The sequence below is a fragment of the Poecile atricapillus genome, chromosome 9 (assembly GCF_030490865.1).
Source record: "Poecile atricapillus isolate bPoeAtr1 chromosome 9, bPoeAtr1.hap1, whole genome shotgun sequence".
NCBI classification, from domain to species: Eukaryota; Metazoa; Chordata; class Aves; order Passeriformes; family Paridae; genus Poecile; species Poecile atricapillus.
The window spans coordinates 12,371,731-12,398,721 of record NC_081257.1 but is presented as its reverse complement, the minus strand read 5'-3'; the positions used below and the strand labels follow the sequence as shown (position 1 = coordinate 12,398,721).

Genomic DNA, 26,991 nt, shown 5'->3' with positions numbered 1-26,991 from the left:
ACAAGACCCAGGAACAAGAAATAGGTTGCTGATTTCAAGAGCACATTCTCACTGATCAGTCCTCATTCTGTCTGGAAGGGACCTCTGGAGGCCTCTCAGAAACTGTCTTTACTCCATCTATGTGGTCTCAGGCTCTCCTCAAAGGGCAGGTGCTGGGCCATGCCAGCTCAGCGGCTCTGCTGGGTTTGCTCATCACTCTTGACAGGAGGCCCAGGACAGACATGCTATCACACAGGTGGTCTCATGAGCCAGGGAAGCCTTGCTGTTCATACGCTGCTTCTGCATTACACCAGAGACCTGAGCTTCATCTCCTGCTCAGTCAGCAGCAACAACAGAAGCATCACTTACAACGAACAAAAAGAGTTTTATTTGAACATATACACACAGGGATAACAGAGGTATCTGAGTAATCAAATATGGAATGTTTAAGAAAGTTAAAATAAATAAGGATAACAAGTTTTGCCAGTGCTAGGTCCAGCACCAATGTAAGTAAATGCCCTCTGAACAAGTCTGACTCTGACAGGACCATCCCTGCAGAGCCTGTAAAGATTCCTACCACCAGAAAGTGGCCAATAATTTTGGAATACGAAGAGTCACAATAGTGCTTTCTAGTGATGTGCATTCACACTGTTTATTCACTACTTTCGTCTCTTATTTCTTTAATAATATCTATTAAATTCTGGAGTCCAAAAACGTAACCCGTGTCTTGGCCCTCATGCACCACACTATCTTCTCCATAGTACTTGCAGGTTGTGTGGGCAAAGTCTATCATGCGGACATCGACAGTACTGGCAGTTGGTTTGTAGGCATAGGCTCCTGCTGACTCATCTGAAGATTCCTCTGAAAGGTCCTCTAGGTCCTCTGGATCCGAGTCAACGGCAACTTCCTGCCTTTCCTTTCCATCATAGATGATCAGCAAGGAGCTTGAATAGAAGCGATAGGACTCCTGTTTCTCCAGCACAGACTTGAGTTCTGTAAGTTTTTTAATAACAGACTCAAAGAGTTCCCTGCGCAGGTATTTGCCATTATGAAAGAACTGGTAAAGTGCTTCTTTGAATCCTTGGACTGAGAGTTTTCTTCCATGGTATTTATTCATGAACATCAGCTGGCCAGTACCTGCCTGGTAGACCTGCATATACAAACACAAGACAAGAAAAAAGGAATAATTAAAATTGCTGGTACACTAACACCAAAGCCTTGAGGGAACACAAAACAATTAAAAACTAAAAAAGCATGCTCCTTAAAGCTTTTACAAGATGACATACTGCTCTCTAAAACTGCTTTTGCACAATTAGAGGAATTGCTATCAACAGATCCAGCAGTGCCTGTGCAACTTAGAGGAAGTGGAAAATTCCTTCAGTTTACATTTGAGTTTTTCCACCCAGAATGTAAGAATAAGGACTTGAAGTGAGATTAGGAAAGCTGCAGCCAAGATCTCCAAAGTCAAGCTACAACTTGTACCAAAGCCACTCATTCAGCTCATGACCTGCCTCTGCTCTAAGATGGAAAATGCCTTCCTGCAGGAAGGCATAGGAGAATGGTCTATACAACCAATAGTTCAATAATCCTAAACATCTGGGTCAAGAAAAGATTTCAAGTGCTTCCAAAGTTCCTCTTTGTTTTCCAGCACAGGTCAACACTGGAAAGCGAACAGTGGCCATGCCCTGATCAAATCCCAGCACGCTGTGGTTAGAAATGCAGCTCCCACACTTTCATGTCTGCCTCATGTTTTTCTCTGAACTTGAACAGTGAGCTGAACACCACACATGCCAACAGTCCTGCTGTGGAACAAGTCCTAGCAAACACTGCTAGCATTCCTGGAATCTACTGGATAGGAGGAGAGAAGCTTCAGAAAAGAACTCAAACACAAACATGTTGTTTCCCATTTGTCACTCTAGGAATACAGAAACAAGTAAACAAAAAATTCAGGTGAAAGTCCACACAATGTCTCCTCATCTGGCAACAAGTCTTATCGCATTTACCAAGCATTTCTTGCCTGCACTTTGCAACAATTCTATCTCAAGCAGTGAAAGATCGAAGTTACAGAACAGAACTGATTACTTATTAATGTTTTGACAAATTTTCACATGCTTAATTCAAAATGGATATAACTGGCCCACCCGTAACTGCTCCCTGTGAAATGTTAATTTAATCAGTAGTTTTAATAGTTTTGAACTGCTGATATGGTGCAGGAGGCTGTGTGTACAGAGCCTGCAATCACTGATGCAGGGTGTGGGTTGCAGGTTGCTCCTGCAGATGCTGCCACCACCAGCTGATGAGTGACACTTGAAATCCTCACTCTCTGCTGTGAAGGAAACGAAGCACAGCAGCTCAAGGGTAACAACCTGTGACATGACTACATAAACCCAAAACTCCACTAACAGAAACAGGTGCAAGACTGTTGGCCACACACGAGTTCTTCTCTCACCTGCATGCCACAGACTCGCACTCCGATCACGGCCGAGGTGCTCTGCTGACACTTGCGGATTTGATTCGCCTTCTTCTCCTCGGACGCGTCATCGCCGTGCTGCCGGGTCCCCATCTTCAGGTCCAGCACACACGGAACCTCATAGCGAGACGTCAGGTTCTCCAGCAAAATGAATTCTGATCAGTTAAGGAACAAGCTTCACAATGAGGAATACAGGTTTTAGAAACATTACCACAGGTTTTGTAGTTCCTCACTCTTAACTTTAAGCATATCCAAATAATGCCTAGAATAAAATAATCTAGAAAAATTACAGTTACATTAACTTAAGATGTCCACTCTGTTTTAATCCAGTTCCAGTTTTACTAGTCTTAAGAGACTAATGAATTTTCAAATTAAGTGAAAACCAAAAGCAATCAGGGTTATACAGAAATATAACATGGCAGCTGACTTTGAATTATGAAGTATTTTCTGTCTAGCAAGAGACTTTTTTTTCTGTGGTAAGTGAAGGTTTTGTGTGTTTGTATTACCACTCAAAACCAGTGAAGCATTTTCATACCATCTTTACAACTTTAAAACATCCGTATTACTACTGTTCCAAAGATATCACACACTTCTTCGGCAACTTAATAATAATCTACAGTGAAATGGTGAGGGTACCAGCCAAAAAATCCTATCACTATGATCATTTATTAGTCATAGATGCTTCAGTAATCCATCACCGAAACGCCTCACACGTGAGAGATTTGTTTACCTCAGTATTTAATTACTAGTACTACTACTACTACTACTGTATCCAATTTTTTGATAGAATGCTCAGGGTGGAGATGTTTGTATATGGTTCCACAGCACAAAATCAATGTGCTTCAGCCTTCACGTATTCAGTCAGTTTTTTGTTTCTCATGCTCCAATCCTACATGACTGTTTATATTCCACTTTTCTTAAAGCTTATTAAAAAGAGGCTACTAGAAGCAGAAATTCTAGGCACTGGAACATTCTCTATATTTAAGAAACTGATGAAAAGAGGAAGAGGACACTAGTTTTTAAGATCACCAATTTCAAAACAGTAATAAAAAGTGACAGAACTCATCTGTTTGGAAAACTCTCACTAAAAATGTCTTCTAAAGTCACTAAAAGATGTCTTCTTGTGGAAGACACCAAACACATTATGCTGTAAAACCTGTCCACTAACCCACAATGTGAAGATTTTAATTCAGTTCTCTGAATTTCCTAGCTTAGGGTATTTTGTTACATGCTAGAAAAGCCCATTTCTAGAAAGTGCTGGTAAACCCTTCAAAGGACGCCAAATAAATCACAGCTTCAGAATCACCTGGGACTGCAGTTAAGCCTGCTCTGTACTCTTATCTGGAATGTTCAAGAAATAAAAGGCAGACCCTACTCATTCCATTGTTATGAGGTACTTTCAGGAAAGGATACTATATTGGTTTCGGTGCTTTGCATTTTCCTTCATCCGCTGTAACTGTTGCTGGTGACATTTCATGCTCCAAGGATTATGGTGTTTAAACTGAGAACTGACATTTCCTTTTTTCTCTACAGTATAATACAAGACTTCAGATTTCTTCAGCCACTCAAATTCTTCCTCCAGTTTGTGACTAGAAAAACAGAACAAAGTAGCAAATTACAGGTCAAGAGGAAAGGTAAGCTCTTGAAGAGGGGTTGTCAATGGATTTAACTTCACAAGCTATTTTGCTCACTTCATTAGCAGCAAGCAAAAACTTTATTTTCCTCTCTGTACAAATGAACAAAATGCCCATGAGTAGTATTTTGACCACTACAAAGCCACTTCCATACTAACATAAATGAGCATATAGCCAAATGTTACAAAACACGTAGTAATTCTACTTACATATCCTTTACCTGTGTGCATGACTTCTATGAAGTAATGCAAGAGGTAGTGATGCACTGTAAGGTTTATCCTTTGCTAAGGTCACTGGTTTTAGCACAACACATCACAGCTCACAGTTTATGGTGGCACAATTAACAGGAATGAACAAGGGGGAAAATATCACTAGCAAGGATAAAGCAGGATTCCTAACAAAGTATGGCACACATAGTAGCACTTAAATACGTTTGGGGTTTGGTTTTTTTTTTTTAACTATTGTTCTTCTGCAGGTAGGGGAATGTATTTTATTTTGTTTGTTTGTAGGGGTGTTTTTTGTGGCTGGGTTTGTTTGTTTTGTGTTTTTTTCTCTTTCTGAAGCTTCAAAAATAACTTTGGAAAACCTGTCTCAAATGATCACAGCACAAAAAAATGAGAAGACCCAACTCAGCCTTTACTGAGGGCTAAGGACATACTAGTTTCACTAGTGAACCTGTCTGCACTGAAGAGGTCAGGAAAAACAAAAGAAACTAGAAGAAAATGAAAGTGAAAGAGTTCTGGAGAAATCTCTGGAATTCTGGAGACCAGAACTTGACAGCTAAATGTCAAACTTACCTTTTCATTTTTTCCTCTTTCCTGTGCTGTCGGACCCACTCCTTAGATATCTTCTCATTTTCTAACAACACTGTCTTTTTGTTAGTCCACCGCAATAGCTTACTTTTGGGTTCACAGTCAGAGTTATCTAAGTTTTCTAAGTTATCGTGGTCCCCATTTAATGGATATGCTATTAGACATAAATTTCCATCTTCATCCTCTTCAAAGCTCACGGATACCACACCTGAAGAGAAAAAGGACCCAGACAGTTACGAATTACTCAAGTGACAAACAAGCTTTTTAGAACGCATTGCTTTACACTAAGAATACAGCAACTTTATTTTTTCTCTTACCCCAGTCCTTAGTTTATATCTTGCCACAGGCCAAACCTCATCTGCCAACCTAACAAATATCAAAAGAGCTAGACAAAAATGACACCTCACAAAAGACAATTTATCATATTGGCACAACAATGATACAAAATGTCATTCTCTATCTCTGAGGCAATCAAGTAACAATTAAATAATAACAGGACACAATTTCAATTAACAAAATTTTTATTAATTAAAAAAAAGCTGACTGGTCTGATTCTAAGTGAGATGTAAAACATTTGTTAACATCTTGCAGTGAAAAGTGATGTGCACAAAAAAATATCACACCAAAAACCTTTTAAATTTTGCATGACAGCAAAGCAAAAAGCACTTATCCAAACATTACTTGGTTAATAGATCCCCAAGGGAAAGAAAAGATGTGCAAGGAGAACAAAACAAGGGAAATGCCACATTACAACAGAAACTAGTCCAAAAGTTTCCACTTAGAATCACCATGTTTAATTATACATTTTCTTCTATTTTTTGGAATATATTTTATTGATACTGGTTATGCAGCAATCTTGTGGAATAAGTAACAAAAATGCAATACAACGCAAATCTGTTTGTGGTACAGAAGCATGGTGAATCTCAAAAGCATTTTTTCTTCCTCATCCTCCCCTCATGAGTCTCTAAAGCACTGCATTGCATTTTAAGAGTCTTAGTGGAGCACTGACAGATATGCCCAGTGCTGCATGAATAAGTCTCAGAGGTTAATGGAGATGCCATAACAATTATCTGAATTGTTTTTTATTTTGTTTTCCAGTCCTTTATTTCAGATCAATCAGTCTGCACAGTTCTTGCAGCTCATCACTAGCTAGGGGAGAGATCTCGGTGAGAGACTGGTATTTCCAAGCTGGGCAGGCAGCTCCCAGACCGGCAGTGGCTGAGGCAGGGAGTGCAGAAACTCTGACTGTCCTGCTGTCACAAAGGAAAGGACAATGGGAAAAAGGGTGGGGGAGCCAGCTAGCAAATGGCTTCTTTGCCTTTACTCTGGGAAAAAACCCAGATGGACCAAGTGAGGCCCCTTCCCTCTAAATCCCTCCCCATACTTCCCAGAAAGCCACATACACTAGTACAGTTGTTCTATTACATTTTTGCAAAGCATCATTCAAAGATCAGATTTTCTTCCAGTCCAACAGAACTTGTAATTAGACATAGCAAAAAGTCTCTGTAAATGAGCAGAGAATATTAACTCTGAAACATCACTGAAGTCTTCCATCACTTTCGCAAACAGAGCATAAAACTTCATCACCATCATGGTTGTTAAAATCAATGTGCTTTAAAAAGCAATTCCATTTTAAAAAGTGCTTCAGACATATTATTTATTAATCATCAGGCAACAGTTGATGGAATAGGAGAAAGAAAAAAGAAGTATTCCTGTTAACTAGTGCAATTCTTAGGAGAACTGGAATTTCCACTCCTACATAACTTCTGACTCAGCCTCATCACAGCTACTTGATCCTTGCCTACCTAAATGCCATGAATTTTCATTTCCTTAATGGCAGAAATAACACTACAAGTACTCAACAAGACACCTTACTGGCATATACTTATTGCAATTGAAATGAAAGTCAGAGGAGAAATCAAAGCACAAAAGAGACCATAACTAAGCTTACACAAAACGCTATTATCTGTCCTTACCAAATCTTTTGTAAACAAACATTAAACAAGTAGCAAAAAAAAAAATTCAAATTAAAAAAAAAAATTAAAAAAGTAGAGAAGTACTGAAAATGTTCTCAAGCTGTTAGCTACTTACCTGTGCCTAAGGGAGATATATGGGCTATCACCAGCAGAGTTGCTCTACTCTAATGCTGTTAGTCAGCCCAAACACCAACTTGGCAAGCATTTCCACCCTGCATCTCCACAGCCTGCCTCAGACAACATCAAAATACATGAAAAAAACCCCTAAAATCTCTTCCACACAGAAGAGATTTCAGAGAGAACAGAGAGCACAGCACACTTGCATTAACAGAAACGAAAAGCCCAACCCCATTCAAAGGTTTGGTAACTTACCCTCATATTGTGGAGTGAATTTACGCATTTCTGTCGGGAGAGTCTCATAGAACTGGTGTTCTCTCTGAATAAGAGGTTTACAGATGGTCTTGTCATTAAACCGGAGGACACAGGAGTGTCCTCCAACTTGGTGGACAAAAGGCTCGAGCAGGACTCCCTTGGAATAGTGCTCCACTTCCATTGCTCCAAATGCTGGGCTCATCCTTGTAGCACATTAGACAGAAGGCGGCGGCAGCAGTGAAGGCAGTTCAGAGCCTGAAGCCTCCGAGACCCGCAGGTGTTTTCTCTGATTCTAAAGTCTGTTAAGGCAAACACAAGAGCGGCGGCCGTCAGTGTGGGCGCACGCTGGGGCCCGGGCAGCAGGACGAGAGCGAAGCGGGGCCGAGCACCGCCGAGCGCGCGCCGCTCTGGCTCCGGACGCGGCCGACTGCGGGCGAGCGCGGGGCGCGGCCGGGCAGGCTGCGGCGGACACGCCCCCGCCGGGCTGCGGCCAATGGGCGGCCTGGCAGGGCGGGGCGGCGGCGGCGCGGGCCCCGGTGCGCTCCTGCGCCCGAGCACCGAGAGCGGCGCGCCAGCGCTCCCCACAGCCCCGCCTCTGCGCCACCCAGCCCGGGAAACCGGCAACTGACACCGAGCGCACAATCCCTCCCTTCCAGGCAAGGACAGCAACCAACCGACGTCCAGGGTGGGACGTTTATTTCACCGGTTCATTCACAACATGTCAGATACAAGAAAATATTAGACAGATACAAGCTCTTCACGGGCAAGCCCTAATGCCAACGTGCCATTTTCCAAGAACGTTTCTTTTCCCTGCAGTCAGCAGAAAGCAGTGCTCTGTGCCAGCGGCATCCAAAGGACCTGCTTCTGTACCCTGTGACCGCACGCCGCTCGGTTCTGGCCAGACGCCAGCTTCACGCAACCTGCACTTCAGAAAGCAATTAAAGGAGTGACCAAAACATGACTGTTTTGTTCTCTGCGTTCCAGTAAATTTTTAAGTCGAGTTACTCTAATTTTAGACCAAAGCTTTAATGATTAACTTTTTGCGGCTAAAAACAACCTCATACTCATTTTGCCTGAAGATAGTTACATGAACAATAATGCATTTAATTCAGAGACTACAAAGTGTACTAGGTCACAGGTCTATTTTTATTTGTCCTCCTTAGATATTTAAAAGCTTTACATTAACTGGCAAAGCAGAGACCTGCAGGCTTAAAGCAGCGGCAATACCAGAACTACAGACGCCTACAGCATGTCCTGGACATAAGAGCATTAATTGAATTAAACAACTAAACTGCTTAAAGAAACAACAGATCGATCAACTGAATGAACTCCAGGTCCTAGAATGTTTACCTGCACCTAAGAATAACAGGTCAATAAGAGCCGAATGTGTTTTTGTTGGTGGGGCTTTTTGGTGTTGTTTTTTTTCTTTCCTCCTTTCTTCCAAGTGCCTTATTTGACAAAACATTATCAGGTTGTTGTTTTTTCTTTTTTTTCTCCCCTTTAATCTGGAACAGTATTTCCCAGAAACAACACTGTCTTCTGATAACCTATATTATTAAGATTAGAGCAATATCAATAAAGTTTCATTTCTCTTTGTACTACTTTTAATTTCCTAGTATTTTTTCTAATGCAGCTACTGCATCACGACAGAATTTTCTCACCTACGTCAGCATCAACAATTTGAAAACTCAGAGACACACCTATAAAAACCTCTCAGTTACACCCCAAACACAAGCCACTTCAAAAAAAACCTACCCAGCTGCACCAAGCTGAGCAACCCTGGGCAATCCCGGTCAGTCCAACGTATCTCTTCAATTGCCGCAGTCAGAAGGGAGCATTGTTACTGCTCCGGAGTCAGAGAGATTTAATTCTTTCTACACGGCTCCCCACTGTAGCACCCACTCCATGCAGAGCCACACTTGAGTTTTTATTAGGATTTTCTAGAGCCAATAATGCCTTCCTTCTGGAATTTCCGAGGGAAAGCCAGAAGTGTGCCAAGTTTCACTGGAGGTGGGGTAATCTTGCAGTGGCAGAGCTTTACACTGGCACAGCCACATTTAACAGCCTTGAAGAACAGCAGTACAAGAGCCACTTCTTCCAAGACAGCATCACCATTCTCCGGCTGTCTTCCTAATCACCCCTGATACAGAGACACTGATTGCCAACTGCAGTGATTCAGACTGAGTAATATCTTTTAACTTCAAACACTTAAATCTGTCCCAGTCCTCCTGTGTTACAGTTGCATCAGCAGTTAAAGTCTTGAAGGCTTTTATGCCATAGAAATGACTCTAGCGAACATCACCTCCAACACAGATAAGGAACACTTTGTTTACCCAACACATCTTGAGGGAGCTCATTAGTAGCAGCTCAACTTGTTTGTTTTTCCTGGATGCCCAAGTGGTCTGGACAATACTTGTACACAGATAACTCCATGTACTCAGCAATGGAACTGTCAAGCACAGAATTGGACAGGACTACTCATTCCACTTCACCCTCTCCTGAACAAGTAAGATCACATCAGACAGTGTAACTTCCCATTCGAGGAAAAAGAAAGCAAGTTTTTTTAGTGCTCTGATATTACACAAATTATTTTAAAAGTTATTATAAATTATGTGGTATTTAGATAGGGTATTTAGATAAGGTATTTAGTTTTTTTGGAAGAAATGTTAGAAACATTTGTACATAGTCAAACACAGCATACCCAGTCAGCACTACCACAAGACAAATGCGACTACCAGAAATAAAGGAGGAGGCTCACACAAATGAAGATGAGTTTACTGTGCCCGTATTAGTAAGCTCTCCTCCTGTTTTAATCTTCCAAAAACTATAGCACAACTCCCCCATGTTCCGTTTCTACGACTGAATTTCTGTAGTACATATCCCTCCTGGAAAAGCTCTATTAATACAGCTCTGCAGTAAAAACTGTGCGCAAGGACTGCTGAACAGAGCATCAGCAAGGAGTCACTTGCTATAGAGCCTTCAGCCAACCTCCTTAATTGTGCAAGGCAACTTAGTGCCTGTTTATGAACCGAAATCAGGTATGATTTGAACACAGTAACAGTGCTCACGAAGACAGCAGCAAGACCACAAAATCTTGTCAACTTTTTAGGTTTCAATGAGGCTTTAGTTTTCACTTTGAATTTATTAGGTAAACAGTGCTTCTTGAATGGCTAAAATATATTAATTGATCAGTCTGCTTTAACCCAGTGAAATTCTTCTCACTTGCAAAAAGGTTTTAAGTAAGATTTTACATTTTATTCTGCTGCATGCCTTAACATTACCACTACTAACAACCAGGATTTGTTTGTCATTTTGGCTCTCCTTAATATCTGGAATTTTGCCATTCAGATTAACAAGGCCTGGAGCACAACTGTAATGCCCATCAGAAAGGCTTTGCACTGTTTCATTTATAAATACCTTAATTCCATAAAAATTCACAATATGCCGAAGTGGTTGCAGCTCCTTACAAATAAAAGCTTTGACCTCAGACCAAAAGTTTCAAGTGGCATTGATGTTGACCAGCACAAGCACAATGCAGTTCTTCACTGCCTTTCCTCGGATTCTACACCCAGTTTGTTCTCAATGCTCTTTGGGGAAGAAAGAGCCCAGAACAGCTGTTTCTAGGCAATCTTCCCAGACAGCAAATGCAGGCTCACTGTACCCTGCCCTTTTCCTCCTACATGCTTTTAAGTGCCTTTTACCAAGAGATTTTTTTCAAACAACACATCAGCTAAAAAAGCAGATTTACTAACTCTTCATATGTCAAGCATTTTAAGAGAAAAATCTGACATAACTTGAACGAGGAAATAAACATGTGCCTACAAACAGTAACATTAGCTTGAGCAATGTCATTCTTACAGTAACCAGCAAAAGATGTTTAAAACCCACACCTACAAACCAGAAGTGACATTTACAGACATCCCCAGCACATGTGACAATGACCATCAAAAGAACACCACAATGAATTCATGTTTTCAGGCTTTTAATACTAATCTCAGGTGACAGCATTCTTTGGAAGATACTTCACGTCATTACAGATTCTCCACTTAGTCCCACAAGTAATTGCATTAATGAACACATCCCCTGGAGAGCATAGCTCTCAATTAAGCAGCAGCTCTTTCTTCGTAACAATCTCAAAAATAATACACCTCCTGCCAAAACTTTGTAATGGTAGAACTACTGATGAAGAGCTGCCCTTCTATTAAAACTGTTAAAACTGGGTTCTCTCTAGTGCAGGCTTTTTAGTTTGGATGGTTAGCATCTTCAACTCCACATAGTCATAAATCAGCTTTACAGGGACAGAAATAGTAGGGCAGCAAAGCTTTCTGCCTGTCCTTTTTTCTCAGTTCACTGGGGAATGCAGAGGAAGCTGACAGGGTAGAGATCTGGTGAACAGAGCTGCTGCAGGGTGCTGGAGCAGACAAAGTAAAGCCCCTTCCCAACCAGGAAGAACCAGGTTGCAAGGTCTCTGACACTGGCACAACGCCAGGAACCCACAAGAGTCACTCATTCACCCTCCCCTGCCACAGCTGGGCAGAGACAACAAAAATTAAGGGTTCTCAAGTGGATATGAGGACTGGGAGAAACAGTTCAAAGGTAAAACAGGCTCAACATAAGGGTGCAAAGTGAATTTATTACTAATAGAATCAGAGGAGGATAATGAGATGTAAAATAAACCCTTAAAACACCTTCTCCCCCCCAACCCCTCTCTCCTTCCCACCCACAGCACAGGGAGACAGGGCACAGGCGGTTTCGGGTCAGTTCTGCACTGAGGCTTTCTTCCACTGCTCAAGGAGAGGAGTTCTTCCCCTGTGAAACTGTGGGGTCCCTCCCACGGGAGACCGTTCTCCATGGACTTCTCTAGCATGGGTCCACTCTCATGAGCAGCAGCCATATAGCACCTGCTGCAACGTGAGTACCTCCCATGGGCAGACAGTCCTCTCAAAACTGCTGCAATGTGGGTCACTCTTCCATGGGGTGCAGCCCTCCAAGGACAGGCTGCTCCAGCCTGGGAGCAGGGACCCCTCTCTCCACTGGGTCTCCCACTGGATCACAGCTTCCTCCAGGCACCCACCTGCTCTAGCATGGGCACCTCCCCAGGGGCTGTGGGTGGATCTCTGCATCCCCTGTGGATCCCCATGGGCTGCAGGGGCACAGCTGCTTCACCATGGTTTGCAGAGGAATGTCAGCTCTGGTGCCTGGAGCATCTCCTCTCCCTCCTTCTCCATGGACCTTGGTGTCTCCACGTTGTTTCCCTCACAGTGTTCTCACCTCTTCCTCTTCTTTGACTAGAAGCAAAACTGTGACTTTTTTTTTATTTCCTTCTTAAATATGTCATCACAGAGGCATTACCAATCTTTCTCATTGACCCAGTTTTGGCCAGCAGCATGTCCATCTTCAGAGCCATCAGAGATTGGCACTGCTGGACATGGTGGAAACTTCCAGCAGCTCCTCACAGAAGCCATCTTTGTGGACCCCCTGCTACCAAAAACCAGGCCAAACCAATACACAAGGTGTAAAACCAATACACAAGGAAACAGAGGAATGGCACAGTCAGCCAGCCAACAGGAGAGAAGAGTATCAGTGACCTATTAGATCAGCCAAAGAGAAAGCTGCTTCAGCCCAAAGAACATTCGGGAAGAAAGAACAAAGTTGAGATCTGGCCACAGGAAGATGCAAATAACAAGGTGGAAAACACACAGTATGTTTTTGAGAGCCCACCCTATCACCTGTTTCAAGCACAACACTGAAAAGCTACTTGAGGTCTGAGTTAGCAAGTCATTACATTGCTCAAAGAGAATGAACTTTCACAACTGAAGCAGAATAAATACATTATAAGAGCCTACAATAATACACCTATAAACCAAGAGTGGTTACAGGAATTTCACAAGTCCTCATATGACTGAACTACTTGTTCCTTACTAATAATGTGGTACTTTACAAATAGCAAGGTACATTCCTCCAATCAAAGAAAGCAAAAGATGCAAATTTAGAGTATTAAAAGTATTATATATGTTAAATATGCTCAGGTTCAAAGGTCTTGCACAGTTTGTGATTAATTTTGATGAAAAACAATGCCATTCCTCCACACAAAATACTGTTTTATTAGCAAATATGCCCAGAGTAACATTAGCAATGATTTGCTTCTAACATTCACTCTAGCTACTCCTTAGCTCAGGAACTGAAGTTATTCTCATGTGTTGTTTTCAGGAGTTCTTAAGATTAGAATGTAGATACTCACATCCTCTAGCATCCAGTCAGCTGCCTTAGAACAGTATCAGAAATACATTTAAAAATTAATTGCATCACATTAGGGAGAAAACATTTTAAAATAAATGTTTCTAATTCTTAACAGAAAAATGAACTCTGCATTCATTTATCACAATTCTTTTAATCAATTCCTGATTCTGAGGATGCATTGTACCTCTACATGTAGTGCAAATTCCGCAGTGGGATACTTTTTGAAGCCTTCTGTACCTGCAATAGAATTAATATAACTGAGTAGTAAAAGCTACAGTTTATAATTTTTAACTCATTGAGACAGAAATGCAGAGCCCACATAATGTACTTGTATGAATCCTACTGTTTTGGGAAAAATCTTAAGAGCACCCCTAAATTTTGCATGATTACAAAAAGCAAACATTTATTCTGGTAACTAATTTGGAAAGTTTATCTTTGGTAGAAAAGCACACTGACATTGTCAGTTCTCAGATTATTTTTTTTTAATAAATAAAGTATTATAAGCAGCAAATAATTCAAATTTAATAAAGCAGACAATAGTCTTCAACACCATGAGGGGTAGAGGGACAGTGTCACAGCATCAAGGGAGAGGAAATACTAGAGCCTTTCTTTAAAAGCCTTTCTTTTTCATTGAGTACAACTCGGAACAGGTGGTTGTGATGACGAAATGATGCTGAGCTGTAACTTTCTATGCAAGTCGAGGTTATTTAAGCTCTTTTGCAGCAAATCAATCAATATAATGATCATTAAGTTACACGACTTGTACTCAGGGATGAGTAAGCATGACATTTTGTAAAAACTCAGCAGAACATTTGCAAACTCAAGAGTAACCAACTCCTTCAGTCCTACATATTCGGTCTATGTGTGCATTCCCTTTGGAAATAGAAACACTTTTACTATAGCTTTTAGTGGCAAATCATGAGGGTGCTGGGAGTCAGACACTGTAGTGGCACATCCATCATAACCACCTACAGACACAAAAAGCCAAGAAAGAGCGCATTTTTCTTGTTGCATGTCATGTGCTTGGGGCTAGACCAATAAAACAAACCACTTGATTCTTAAAAATACTGATATAATGTCTTTTTTTTTTTTTAACTTATCTTTACTAAATGGCTGGTAATTGCAGCTCTACATTGCTGTAGTTTAGAAAAATTAAGGAACGTCTGCAGATAAATAAGGACACAAATCCCGTGGATTAATTTCATAAATTAAGGGCTATGCACTGCAGAGGCATAGTGGTTGTCAACAGAAAATTCTGAGTCGGGAGGGACCCAAAAGGATCATCATTTACTTAATCATGCATAACAGATGGAATATAGAAACCCAGAATTATACCTGAACTCGTGCACAAAATTCCTGCAAAATACATTCGCAAAACCCTTTGGGAGCATGAGAACTCCATAGCAGTCTTGGTCCATCAAGGTAGAAATCTAATCCTGTTTTTAACATTAGCTTTCAAAACATTAGCAAACAATGTTAGCAAACAAAATATTCCCACCAAGGAAGAATGCATTTTCCTGCTTTCAAATTGCCAAAAAATATTTTGAAATGCCCTAGCTTCTTCTGAGGATGTCAGCTATATCACATCTACAGGTACTGCTCCTTTAGACTCTTCCACTCTGAAAGGAGACGGACAGTCCAACAGCAGCTACAATGGCAAACGACTCGCAAGTGCTACATTAAAGTCCTGTTCTGTTGTTTCTCAGGAGTGTAAGACAGCACCCTGAGATATCTTTTCTTGTAACCAGAGCATCAAGCCTTTTCTATTCACTAAGAATTTTGTCTGTAATACAGAAATGAAAGACAATGCACTGAGGTAAGAAAAATGTATAAATATGCACTCTTTCAGTGCAAAACATTTTTTTAACTAGCAACATGTTTATCCTATCTCCTTTTATTCCCTAAACATGGAGTTCTAGTTTTGTCTACCTTTAAATATAACCCAAATACAGATATAAACACTGTCACAGAGATTAAGACATGTATTTATACCTGCATATTTAACACCATAGCTGCAGAGCCACCTCCTATACCAAAAAGGCTTTTGAATACAGCTTTAACAGACAAAATGAAGAATTATGAGACATTAGGTATAACATAATAAGGGAGGAAACTACACACAAATAGATCTGAAGTTGCGTAATGTTATATGCTTATTATTCCTCATGCGCAATTATTATTTCTATCTTCCTTAAACCAGGTCTACACTATTAGGAGAAATTCAGTTCCCCAATCATTTTGTCTAGGAAAGCAAGGCAAGTCACTAAGGCCATGTCCAAGAATTTCTGGCTTTTTCTCATAAGCATGCACAGCAACCCCTCAGCTGAAATTTCTTAAAATTCAGCAAGGAGGTTATGTGCCCAGTGCAATTGGTATTTCAAGATGGAAAAAAACCCAACAGCTTTCAGTTTTCTTGACACCATTTGTAATCTGTAATCTTAACACCTACATACACAAAGTTCTGGAAAAATGCCAGTTTTACCTCTCAAGTGAAGCAATTTTATCTCCCTTTAACTAAAATACAGCCAAGTTACAAGTTACTAAGCATATTCAGATAGAAAAAGAGCATGTAATTCTGACCCATGTAGTTTTTTCCGGGATTGTGTAATTTAAGAACCAGTCTCTTTTCCAAGTAAAAATGCCATGGAAACTAAGAAACCTGAACCACCAAAACTAAGCTACTTAAACTTCCTATTTAGAAACTGATCCATCTTAAGACAGTATTCTGGCATCAGCCGCCAAAATCACTAGCTGCTACAAAAAGACAGTACTGCCCTTTGTCATGGAGAAACCAAAATAGCACTCAGCCTTTAATCTTCTGAAAATATGACAGCAAGAGCTAAATTGTGTGGATTACACACATGAAAGTATTATTCAAGACACCAACACCCTCCAAAAACTCCACCATTAAGATTAAAATAAATCCAAGACTATGCCTTTCTCATTACCATGAATTTAGCAGTCTGGGAACCGTATTTTGAATCACTCAGAGAAAGAACGTGGAATCTTTGTGACCAGCCCTTCAGTTGTGACCCATTTGCCATATATGATAAGAAAAATAATGTTAATGTAGGACAAGTGTCCTTTCTAAGTCCACCCTAATTTAACTACACAAAGACTTTCTCTCCATGTAATTCCTTTAGAAATCCCAACTTCTAATACTTTTTATACCATAAGCACTAGGGGCCCAAAGGACAAGACTAGTAAGTTAAAGCTTTGATGCCTAAATCCTACAATCCAAGGTAATTCCTTGAGCAAGAACTTCCAAAGGAATGCACAGCAAAGATCATTAACAAATAAATTATTACAGGAAGAATGGTACCCTAAATGCACAGTTACCTATTCCATGCTTCTCATTCATGTGTATATTAACCTATACCATCAATACACCTCAAAAGAAGTTTAGTCCCTTGATATGGAAAAATTATTGAAAAGTAGCCCAGAAGATAATCATCATGTTTTGGAATGCCTAGCCCCATTTTTAACTGTAGTTCTACAAATGTAGGTTCCAAGAATACTTATGATGACTAAGATAAATAGAGTTTTTGCTCCAGAACAGCTCACGTTAATGAGACACATTTAATATATATTTTACAACTGTATTTACATATCAAAACATCTCAAACTACTGCAAACACAGCTCAATTCAGATAACACAACCGAGATTTGCATCTTAAAGGGAAGAGTTTGTAAGAATCAGTGACCTCTACAGGCTCTTTCCCTAAAGAGTTGAAAGTAACTGGGACCTAAGACCTTGAACACATAGCTCCCTGCAGGGCTGCCAGTGCAATTACAGAAATTCAAATGCAAAAGATACAGTACAATCATTTCTACATGCTTCTTGTTTAACTGCAGCAGATTGGATGAGAGCAAGTAAGGACAGAAGAGAAGTCTTACAAGACAGACTCTCACTTGGCACAACAAAATCATAGGGAAAAAATCTAGACTGTTAACCCTGATAAATACAACTCACTTCAATAACAGTTTCTTCCCAGGAAAAGGACCTCTTCTATAAGTACACCTGCACAGGACTTAAAAAATACTTTTAAAATTATTTATGTATTTCATGTTTCATTGTTCAGCGACCTCCTTTTACATCAACTGGGACCAATTACAGGCTTAGCATAATAATCTCTGCCAAAGAATTAATCCATTTTAATCTCAAACAGTTTACATATTCAAACAGCAATACAAAACCACTTGAAAAAATCTTATCAATTTCAGTAATCTAGAAAAGAAAGCTTCATCAGGAGTTTGGCTGTATTGCTCTTATCCTTGCAGCAGGATGAAATACATTTAATGATACACAAGAGCTAACTAGTTTAAATAGCCCAGGGCAGTGAGACACAGCTGAAATATGTCTTATTCCCTTAAAAATATCTGCTGCTTTAGAGGCAGTTTGCATAGCAGCCAGCAAGTGTGCACTGCACAACTGTCTTCACAGAGAAATCATTACTCACCAAAAAGGGAAGAGTCAGGCAGGATGATTGCCAAAAACCTATTTTTTCTTCAAAATTCCAGAACATAGCACCACCATCCACAGTGTGCTGATGTTCCGATTCTGCATTTCCAAAAAACAGCACACTGTGAAGGGGAAAAAAATATTTCAAGAAGTGTATGAAAAAAAGCACTTTATTTTATGAAAGCAAACTTAGCACACAGTGATACTAAAACATTATTTGCACTTTAAAACATAATCACGATTCAGCACTTAGGTTTAAATACGTCAAACACTTTGTTTAAATGGAACAACTTGAAGTCAGTCATCGTCTCACCAGGCAATTCACTGCAGCTCCATCAGCATTTACTTCATCTACCTTTATCCTCAAGAGACTACTTATCTATCTCCACAAATTCAAAATTACACCCCCAACCATTTTGTTCTCTCCCTGTTGGAAATGATACAACTTCAAAATTTTTCTTATGTAACTTTGGTCAGGGTTATCTAGAACTATACTCTCAACTTTAATACTCACAGATGGCTCTTCAGAAAACTGACTGGTTCTATTAAGCCAGAACCAATTTTCCTAAGGTATCTTAAACAGATTCCCAGTTACAATGACAGTAATATTAGTATGAACTCACCTACCCATCAATTTAACCTTGTATCTCCTGTAAATTGAACCAACCTTCTGAAAGTGCTAACACCTTAGAAAGATCAATATGATGCCTATCATGTCCAGCAGTTTCACTTCTCATTTCTGTAACCTCATTAAACTGAATTATGTCATTAAAAAAATAAATTGCCATCACTGTCACATCATTGTCTCCATATATCCAAAGCACAAGGCAAATAAATTGCCATTTTTCTGGAAAAAGATATGAAAAAGGAAAATAGCAAATGTCAAAAGAAAAGAGGTCATCTTCAGTAAGCATGAAATTAAGCAGCAAAATTAAGCACCCAAAATTCCTGATAAGGTTTCAGGCAGCATAGAAAATTTCTGCATCACAGCACTGCATAGCTATTTGGATATGCTTAAAGCCCTCTGTGCTTCAAGAAAATAAAACCATTTTTGCTATGCTCATTCTAATACAGGCTTTGGCATAAACCCCCCAAACTCTTCTTTCATTAGACAAAGAATCTCAATAATTGCATCTTCTGACCTTGAGTCTGTTCATTTTAAGTCTCAACAACCTGAGGCACTATTAACCAGCTTAAGCAAGTCATCCAAATGAAGTGTTTTGGGTTTTTTTTTCAGTTCCTTCCAATCTTCTGGATGCCAGCACAGCAGGACAGAAGATGGACCAAGAGAGGCAGTACAGCTGAACGGCTACTATGTGAATTCAGTCTATTTGGGCTCTTAACTGGCAGATGAGCATGTTCTCAGCTCCAAACCAGACACTGCTTGTGCCACCTCCTGCCCTATCATCCATCATCTCCTACCATCCACCATGGCACACACACAAAGCAAGACTCTCAGTGGTCAAAATCATTTTATGAGCAAGCCTTTCTTTTTCCAGTAAAAATGCAAAACTGGGGAGTAACTGGTTCCAGCTGTCTCCAATAGAGAATCCTCCACATGCAGGAGCAATCCAGACAGAGGGTCAAAGGCTGCATGTTGATTGCTGATAACAGCAGAGTGGTACATTCTGTACCAATTATGAAGATTATCATTCCCTTATTCTAACACAGCCCATCTTTCAGAGACACAGTCAGGGCTAAAATGGCTTTGTGCCACACAAGCCAAGAATTTGAAGCTTTCAGATTTCAAGCTCTGAACACCTGATTAAACACAACCAATGACAGACCTTCATTTGAACAAACAATTTTGCTTACATTATGCCTTCCACTATTTCAGATTTTGCAGGAGAAATTTCTAGCTGTTTGCAGCAAGTGGTACAATGTCAGACAGCTTTTTGCAGGAGGGGGAAAGAAAGAACAATTTTGCAATATAATAAGTTACTATGAAAGGCCCTAAATTAACATTCTAATGAGATATTTGTAACAAAAGTTATAAAAACATATCTGCAGCTATACCTTAAAACTCTTAAAATATAACTTCTTGGTATTTGTGAACTATCCCTGTATTGTTTCAAAGATGCATTGACCTAGGGCAAGACAGGAGGCCAGATAGAAGAATCAGCAAGAGGAAAAATCCTCTCCCCGCAATGGAAAATTTTCATCTCTTCAAGCAAGGCAGAGATGCTCAGCCGGACCTGCGTTGCCTGGAGACCAACCGCAGCTTCTTGCCAAGAGGGAGGAGCTAAGCATCAGCAAATTCAACAGCTGATAAATGGATGAACTGAATGAGAGGCAGCAAGGTTTTTCCACACCAGTGTAAAAACCTGACAGTTTTCAGATAACGGTTTGAGCCCATGCTCACTAGATCAACAAGAACTATTATGAATGTAAAATGTCAGCTTAAGAAAGCTTCAAACTGTTCTATATTTGGCTCTTACCCCCACACCTTGGGTACAACTAGAGCAGTGAATACCACACAAGATAAAAAATTTAGCTGCACCTCAGTTTCTCCCCTTTCAATCTTTGGATGCGGTATGTGAACTTCTGGAGTATGTATCTACCCATTAAACAAGTTCTGTGTTTAAGCAAGGGCGCAGAAACATTAAGGAAACCAGTGAATTACATCAAAAAGGAAGAGCCTATACCTCAGCATCAAAAACCACATCAAATCTTGTTTCACTTCAAAAACCAGCCTTTGCCCCCAGCCTTTCCCACTTGAAGCACAGCTCCCCAGGAAGGACAGCATCATGCATGTTAGAGAGGAGACACTTGTTTTGCCTATTCTGGTCCTTGACCTGCTCTCAAGCTCAAGCAGGCATTAACCCAGCTGCAGGAGCAGCACTCCTGACTTTTCAAAGAAACACATCAGCTATCTCCCAGTTTCTAAAGACCATCAAATTAAGAATCATTGAAAAGAACTGGCATTTAATACCAGTTACTCCAGAATTTCCCTAGATCTTACCTAATTCAATTCACTCAAAATACTCAGACACTAAAGAAATAGAGATTTCTAAAGAATGGTTTCTATTTAATTTATCCCTGTAGGTAAATTCCACAAGGATTTTGTACGTCACTAGTGAAGTAGATCTTTCACTGACAACCTGACAGCAACACATTTCCCTGCCTCCAGCTAAACCAAAAGGGCAGACATTTGTGTGTCACCACTGCTGATAGACTGAGACACCCCTCAGTGCCTCGAGGTTTGCACCCTTCCAAAGAAAAAACATCCCCAAAATAACCTCACACTCTCCAGCTGACTGGAGAACAACTAAAGCAACACCAACACCACTGATCTGTATGGAAGCTCAACCACTGACAGGCAGCAAAGAGGTTCTTCAACATCTTTTCTCATCCTGACTGACAAATGTTGAATCTTCCTTCAAAGCAACTGGTAGGGAAATAATTTTTGAGAGTACAAAGCCCAGGATGCATATGACTGTCCAGTTTTCCAGCTGCTTCCAAACTACCATACCACATAGTTATGACAGCGCTGATCTACCTTTCCTCCAAAAGAAACAGCATAGAGCTTCCATTACTTGTATAACTGAAGTACCACAGACAAGATAACAGACTGTTACTTCAGAAAAGCATAAGTATCAAAGACAGAAAAGGCAGAAAAACAGTTTTTCAATGAAAAGAATGTAAATTTATGAAAAGCTACATGGCCAAGTTTAACACCTGGATTTTCTTACAAACAAGCATATGTGAATGGCTGTAATCCTTTCCACAATCCTTAACCAGGAGATACTTCTAAACATTTAAGATTATTTTTTAAAAATAATTTTTCCTGAAGTCGGGCAATTAAATCACTGGGTTCATCCTTATTTACTAAAGAAAAAAAACGTAACAGCACTCTGTAAGATGCTAAATCAGCAAAAGTAAACAAATTAATCAGTTCATTTTAAAAACACACATATTTTTGTGTGGATTCACGTGCACACAAACCCAGCTTCCGTTCCTTAACGTCAGCATTAAGTCCTGAAAATACAAATTAATTCAACTTAAAGAAAATTCTACTAGTTGTTTTTGTCTAATAAAGGAGAAAAATCACAAGCAAAGCGGCCAATTCTTGGCAAAAACAACCCTGATCTTGTTAGTCTCAAGTGTCAGATCTGAACTGTTCTACTACCATTTCAGTGCTGCAAGTTGAGTAATGACCAATAATACATCACCTGACTAAGAAGTTAAACCAAACATTAATATTCAACAACCAAATACTAAATCAAAATTCTAATTGCAGTATTTGAAACAGAACTGTCCCCTTCGATAGTCACAAAAAGCACGGGGGCACTGGATGCATTTCTAAAACACCTGTGTATGTGGGACACATAAGGCACTGTGTCAAAAAAAAGAAGGGCGCGGGGGAAAAAAAAAAACCCTACAAGTAAGGGCGATTAAATGCCAGCATATATCAGGAAAGATATCAATGTTAAACAGGCGTACTTCTCACAGTGGAATTAAGGCCAAGGGCATATCAGGGTGTAACTACCATGAAGCTGTTATTCTATCAACAAAGATAAAATTTATTTTCTTAAGCTGGATGCCTATTTCCAAAGCCTCAACCGTAAGTGTTTTTGTTCAAACCGTCTGCAGCCCCCAATCCACGTTAACAAGGTATTACAAAATCGTGATCCTCAAACCAGTTCTGAACAAGGCATCACCCAGAAGTTCAGAGTTTTACAGAGAAAAAGCGTATTCTTGAGCATCACATCCACTTACGCAACACATCCCGCAGCACCCGTTTTTCATTTAGAACTATTATCGAGCGTACCAAGCAGCCGTCAGAGCAGCAGCACACCCATCACCCGGGCAAAACGGACAGACAACGTCTGACGATTCACAGAACTGCTGAGTAACAGCGTGAGGCGACCACCAGCCCCGGGCTCAGCAGCCACGGAAGATCCACCTGCGGCCCCCCCGCGCCGAGCCCGGGCCAGCGCGGCCGGCAGCCCCCGCACCGCCAGCCCCGCGGGGAGCGCCGCAAGCGCTGTGCGGACGGGGATGCTCCGCGAACGCTGTCACCGCTGTCCCCCACCCCGGCCATGCCCACATCCCCGGGGTGACTCCAGGCGAGGGCCCCCCTCCCTGCCCGCTGAGCCCGGCAATGCCCCGAGGCCGCCACCGAGCATCCCCTCCCGGGCAGCCGCCCACCCCCGACTCGTCGGGCCAGGCACCGATCTACGGGAGGGCGGGGCTACAGCTATCCCCTCAGTGGCAACCACCCCGGGGGCAGGAGCGGCGGCGGGGCGCACCCGTTACCTGGTGCTGGGCCGGCGCCGGCGGCGGCCTCAGCGCTTTTGTTCCTCAGACGTCAAGATGGCGGCGCGGCGCGTGGCCGGCCCTCCTCGTTCCGGCGCGCCCCGCCCTCCCGCTCGCCTTCCCATTGGCTGGGCGCGCACCGCCGCGCGCTGATTGGGCGTCGCCGGCGGCGCTGTTGCCAGGGGAGCGGAGCAGGGGAGTCCGCGGCTCGGTGCCCCTTCCTCGGGACCCGGCACCCCTCCGGCTCTGCCAGCCGGCCCTGGGACACGGGGGCCAGCAAACACAGCGCACAGCCTCCGGCCGAGCGGGCAGAGCTGGGAAGCCGGCCGTGGCCTCAAGCTCGGAGACAGCACCCAGGCACGCACAGGCTGGGCCCTGCTGTGTTCGCCTCCCTGACCTGTGAATTTCTCCTCCGCAGGCCTCAGCGGCCATGGACAGGGCTCCGTAACTTCCCCTCAGTGCCTTCTTGAAAAGCATTTGTCCCTTGGTGTACGACACCCTCCTTCAGTTCGGACGGGCCCAGGGCGTGGCTGCAGGGCTCCATCACAGCCTGCCCGCTGAGGAGCCACAGCACCTGCAGGGCCCTTGAAGCAGAGTGGGCTCGTAGGGCTGTGTGCTTGAGATCACTGCACATCTTGTGCTTCTGTTTCTATACACCAAAAATGTCAGGCTAACGCAGCTGAAAGTCCTGGAGGCTCCCCCTTACTCAGCTTTACCCTGGATGACTTTCTCGGGCCAGTGCCTGATGTTCAAAATGTAATCACAGTAGTCAAGGTTTGAATGCAAGGCCATGAACTGCGGGTAACAACAGAGCCACCAGCATTGTAAGGAAAAAAGAATAATGAGATTATTGCAGTTTAAATTACTAAGCAACAGTCTCTCTGACAATGAACTTAGTAACGCTCTGCCATCTAGTTAATCACACTAATGAGACAGAACAACTCCACTTAGATACAAATTACTATGCATTTCATTTAAGTAAAGGTCAGAGAGCTAAAAGCCACGCAAGCCACCACACTTCTGCTGCACAACACACCCAGAAACAGGCATCCTTTTTTTCTAGAAGGAACCCAGTCTTTCTGGCTCTGAGCTGCCAAGGCAGGGCTACATAGGGCATCTTGCTCAAACCTCCCACTCCTGCCTCCCGACTGCCTGCCTGTGTGTGGGGCCTCCGGCTTCTCTGGCTCGGGAATGGCTCCTTGGTTTGGAGAGGTGAGCATTGGTTTACCAAAGAGGTTTAGAGGGTAAGAGATCTCTGGTTTCTAATTGTTCTAAAGTAAAAGCATAAGTAGAGTCTTGTGTAAGAGACAATTATACCCCTCGGTTCTCACTGCATAAAATTTTCCTCTTGTTCTAAGTCAGGCTGACAGTCAAAGCCAAGCAGGCCTGCTTGGTGAGACTGTTCTAATTTATCTGGCTGGTGCCATCATAATTACCTTAATATAAAAATCTGGTTTTGTGTGTGTCTCCCACCATTTAAACCTGATGACTTCCCTTGGATATTTAAATATTTTGTTTCAAATCTATGCCTCTTTGGGCTGAAACTGATCTTGAGAGGGTAGCTCTATAATTTACTGAAGAAATCTGACTGGCAGTTAAGACTGGAGGTTACTGACACGTGCTACTAGTTTTAATCTGTGTCTGCAAGTCCAGACCTAGCCCAGGACTCACATCTGATTTATGTTCCCTTGCCACAGGGAGAGGGGATTTGAGGTGACCATGGGACCCTTCCCCAGTGGGTGGCTCCATGATCCCTCCAGAGGTTGGGAATACTCCCACATGCTCACAGCAGCAATAGGTTTCCTCAAGCCTCACTCCTCGCTGTACTTCTTTGCGTTCCTCTTAATTAGCGGGGGAGTAATTCCAAGCTATTCAAGTTACTTGGCATCTCCTACCTCCTCCACGATCAGCTTCCCTGATACAGTTCATGCCTGTAATAAGCATCGAGTTTAGCTTGGCAAGCCTTTCATTCCCACACTGCTCTTGCCTGCACACCTCCTAGAGTCACTTCCTAAACTTCCAGCCCCCCATGCCATCAGTTCCAGGATGAACCTCCAGCTAGCTGTGCTCCCAGACACACAAGGAAGGCTGATCCTTTGGCTGCATGGCAGTCCAGGTGACCCTGCAGCACTTCTTGAGAGCATTTTCCCCTGAGCAATGGCCTGAGGCCAACATAAGGAGCTTTAGCTTCAGGAGTCACTGTAGTAGCAAGGAAACTCTACTCCTCTTCCTCACCAAGACAAAGGAGATGCAATTCAAGCCAGTGAGGATCTGCTCACGCAGGCAGTTTCTCTTGCTGCCAGAAGCATTCAGAAAACAAATAGGCAACAAATGTTCTGATTCCACAAACACCTTCCTCTCCCTTGTGTACACTGTGTATAAATATACATATGTACAATTAAGTGCCAGACTGACAGTTTAAAAGAACAAGCACTTCCTGTTATTTACCAAACTGGTACAATACAGGAAGCAGCAGAGTAAGCTTCTCTCTCTTGGGCTGTCAAACCCACAATCCAGAGGACACACCTTCAAGCATAAAGTTAATGCATTTTTTATTTTTTCATCTCCCATGCTAAGGATCTAAGAATTGAACCTTTTACAGGGAGCAGTGGACTATTATAAAGTTCCCTAATTCAGTATTATTCTTACCATGTGAGGGTTGCAAAATTTCTTTTATATGAAAGCCGAGACCCTGAACCTCCCAAAATTCAACTACTTCTCACCAACCCAGTTTCAACCCAACTCAGTGTTCTAACTGCATATTCCTCACCAACAATCTTAATCCCATGCTTTGTCTGCATGGTGTGGTCTGTGCCATTTTTATGTGCCTGTGGTAGCTCAAATTAGTGTGCATGGTTCTAGTTATTATTTACTTTCAAAACATTTAATCAGAGGATGTGTCTGATTCAGGACTGAAAAAGCCAGGCCACTAAATGAGGACAGTGCCTAATGAAGTAGCAGGGAAACATCATGCTTTAAAGGTGTCTTGCACGGAAATAGATTCCATACTCTATCCTCAGTCCTTCCAAGGTCAAAAACAGTAATTATGAGAATGGAGCTAGGAGAAGAAGGACAGCAATGGGTTGGGATTTTTTGTGCATAGGGCAGCAGCAAAGCCAGCAAAGCCCCAGCAGTTCAGTCATCCTCTGGGCAACACTGTCCCTTGCCAGGCACTGTTTACTCCTGAGGAGTTACATATTGATGGGTGGGTCACATAAGAAAAACACAACGGGACTTTTTTTACTGGATAGAAGCACAGCTCTGCAATTTCTCAAGAGCTACAGGGATGGAGTGCTGACAGCTGCTGCTACACCAGGCAAGGTGTGAGGGATTGCAGGTGAACTATCAGTGCTTTCCTAAAAAAGGCTCGAATTAATGGAAAGGGTTCTCTCAACCCCAAGTTCCCTTCAACTGATCTGACCAGACCCAGGAACCACAGGCAAAAACCATCTGTAATTTATGGTTTAAGGTTTAATTTGCTGGCTGTGCTTCAGACAAGCAGGGAGCACCTGTGAGCCACCTGTGTTGGTAATGGGGCCAGCAGCAGTGCACTGCTGGAAGGGACCGAGTGTTACAGCCCAGCTGCCTGTGCTTGTTTGGTTTCTGCAGGAGTCTGAAATGGCTGCTTGTGCCCACATCCTCCTGCAGCCTGCTCTGCTGCCTGGGGAAGAGGAAGGAGTGCAATCAGAAAAGAGGGCAGCAACAAAGAGCTGCCTCTGAGCCAGCAATACATGCCAGCTACTGCCTGGCCCGACACAGGAGACCTTCAGCCTCCTCAGAGAACAAG

The 26,991-nt window shown here is 42.1% G+C and overlaps 1 protein-coding gene across 3 annotated transcripts; it reads right to left on the bottom strand.

Moving 5' to 3' along the window:
• Positions 1-344: 344 nt before the first annotated feature.
• IP6K2 (inositol hexakisphosphate kinase 2) lies at positions 345-23,300 on the bottom strand. Of its 3 annotated transcripts, XM_058844852.1 has the most exons (7): positions 23,205-23,300; positions 17,944-18,067; positions 7,244-7,542; positions 4,881-5,103; positions 3,863-4,038; positions 2,429-2,604; positions 345-1,129 (listed from the first exon to the last, which is right to left on the bottom strand). In XM_058844852.1, the coding sequence occupies exons 3-7, from the start codon at positions 7,443-7,445 to the stop codon at positions 632-634; spliced, it is 1,275 nt and encodes a 424-aa protein (XP_058700835.1). In that variant the 5' UTR covers positions 7,446-7,542; positions 17,944-18,067; positions 23,205-23,300; the 3' UTR covers positions 345-631. The 3 variants fall into 3 exon arrangements, with proteins under 3 accessions (XP_058700835.1, XP_058700833.1, XP_058700836.1); XM_058844850.1 differs by lacking the exon at positions 17,944-18,067; XM_058844853.1 differs by lacking the exons at positions 17,944-18,067; positions 23,205-23,300 and adding an exon at positions 8,999-9,134.
• Positions 23,301-26,991: the final 3,691 nt, after the last annotated feature.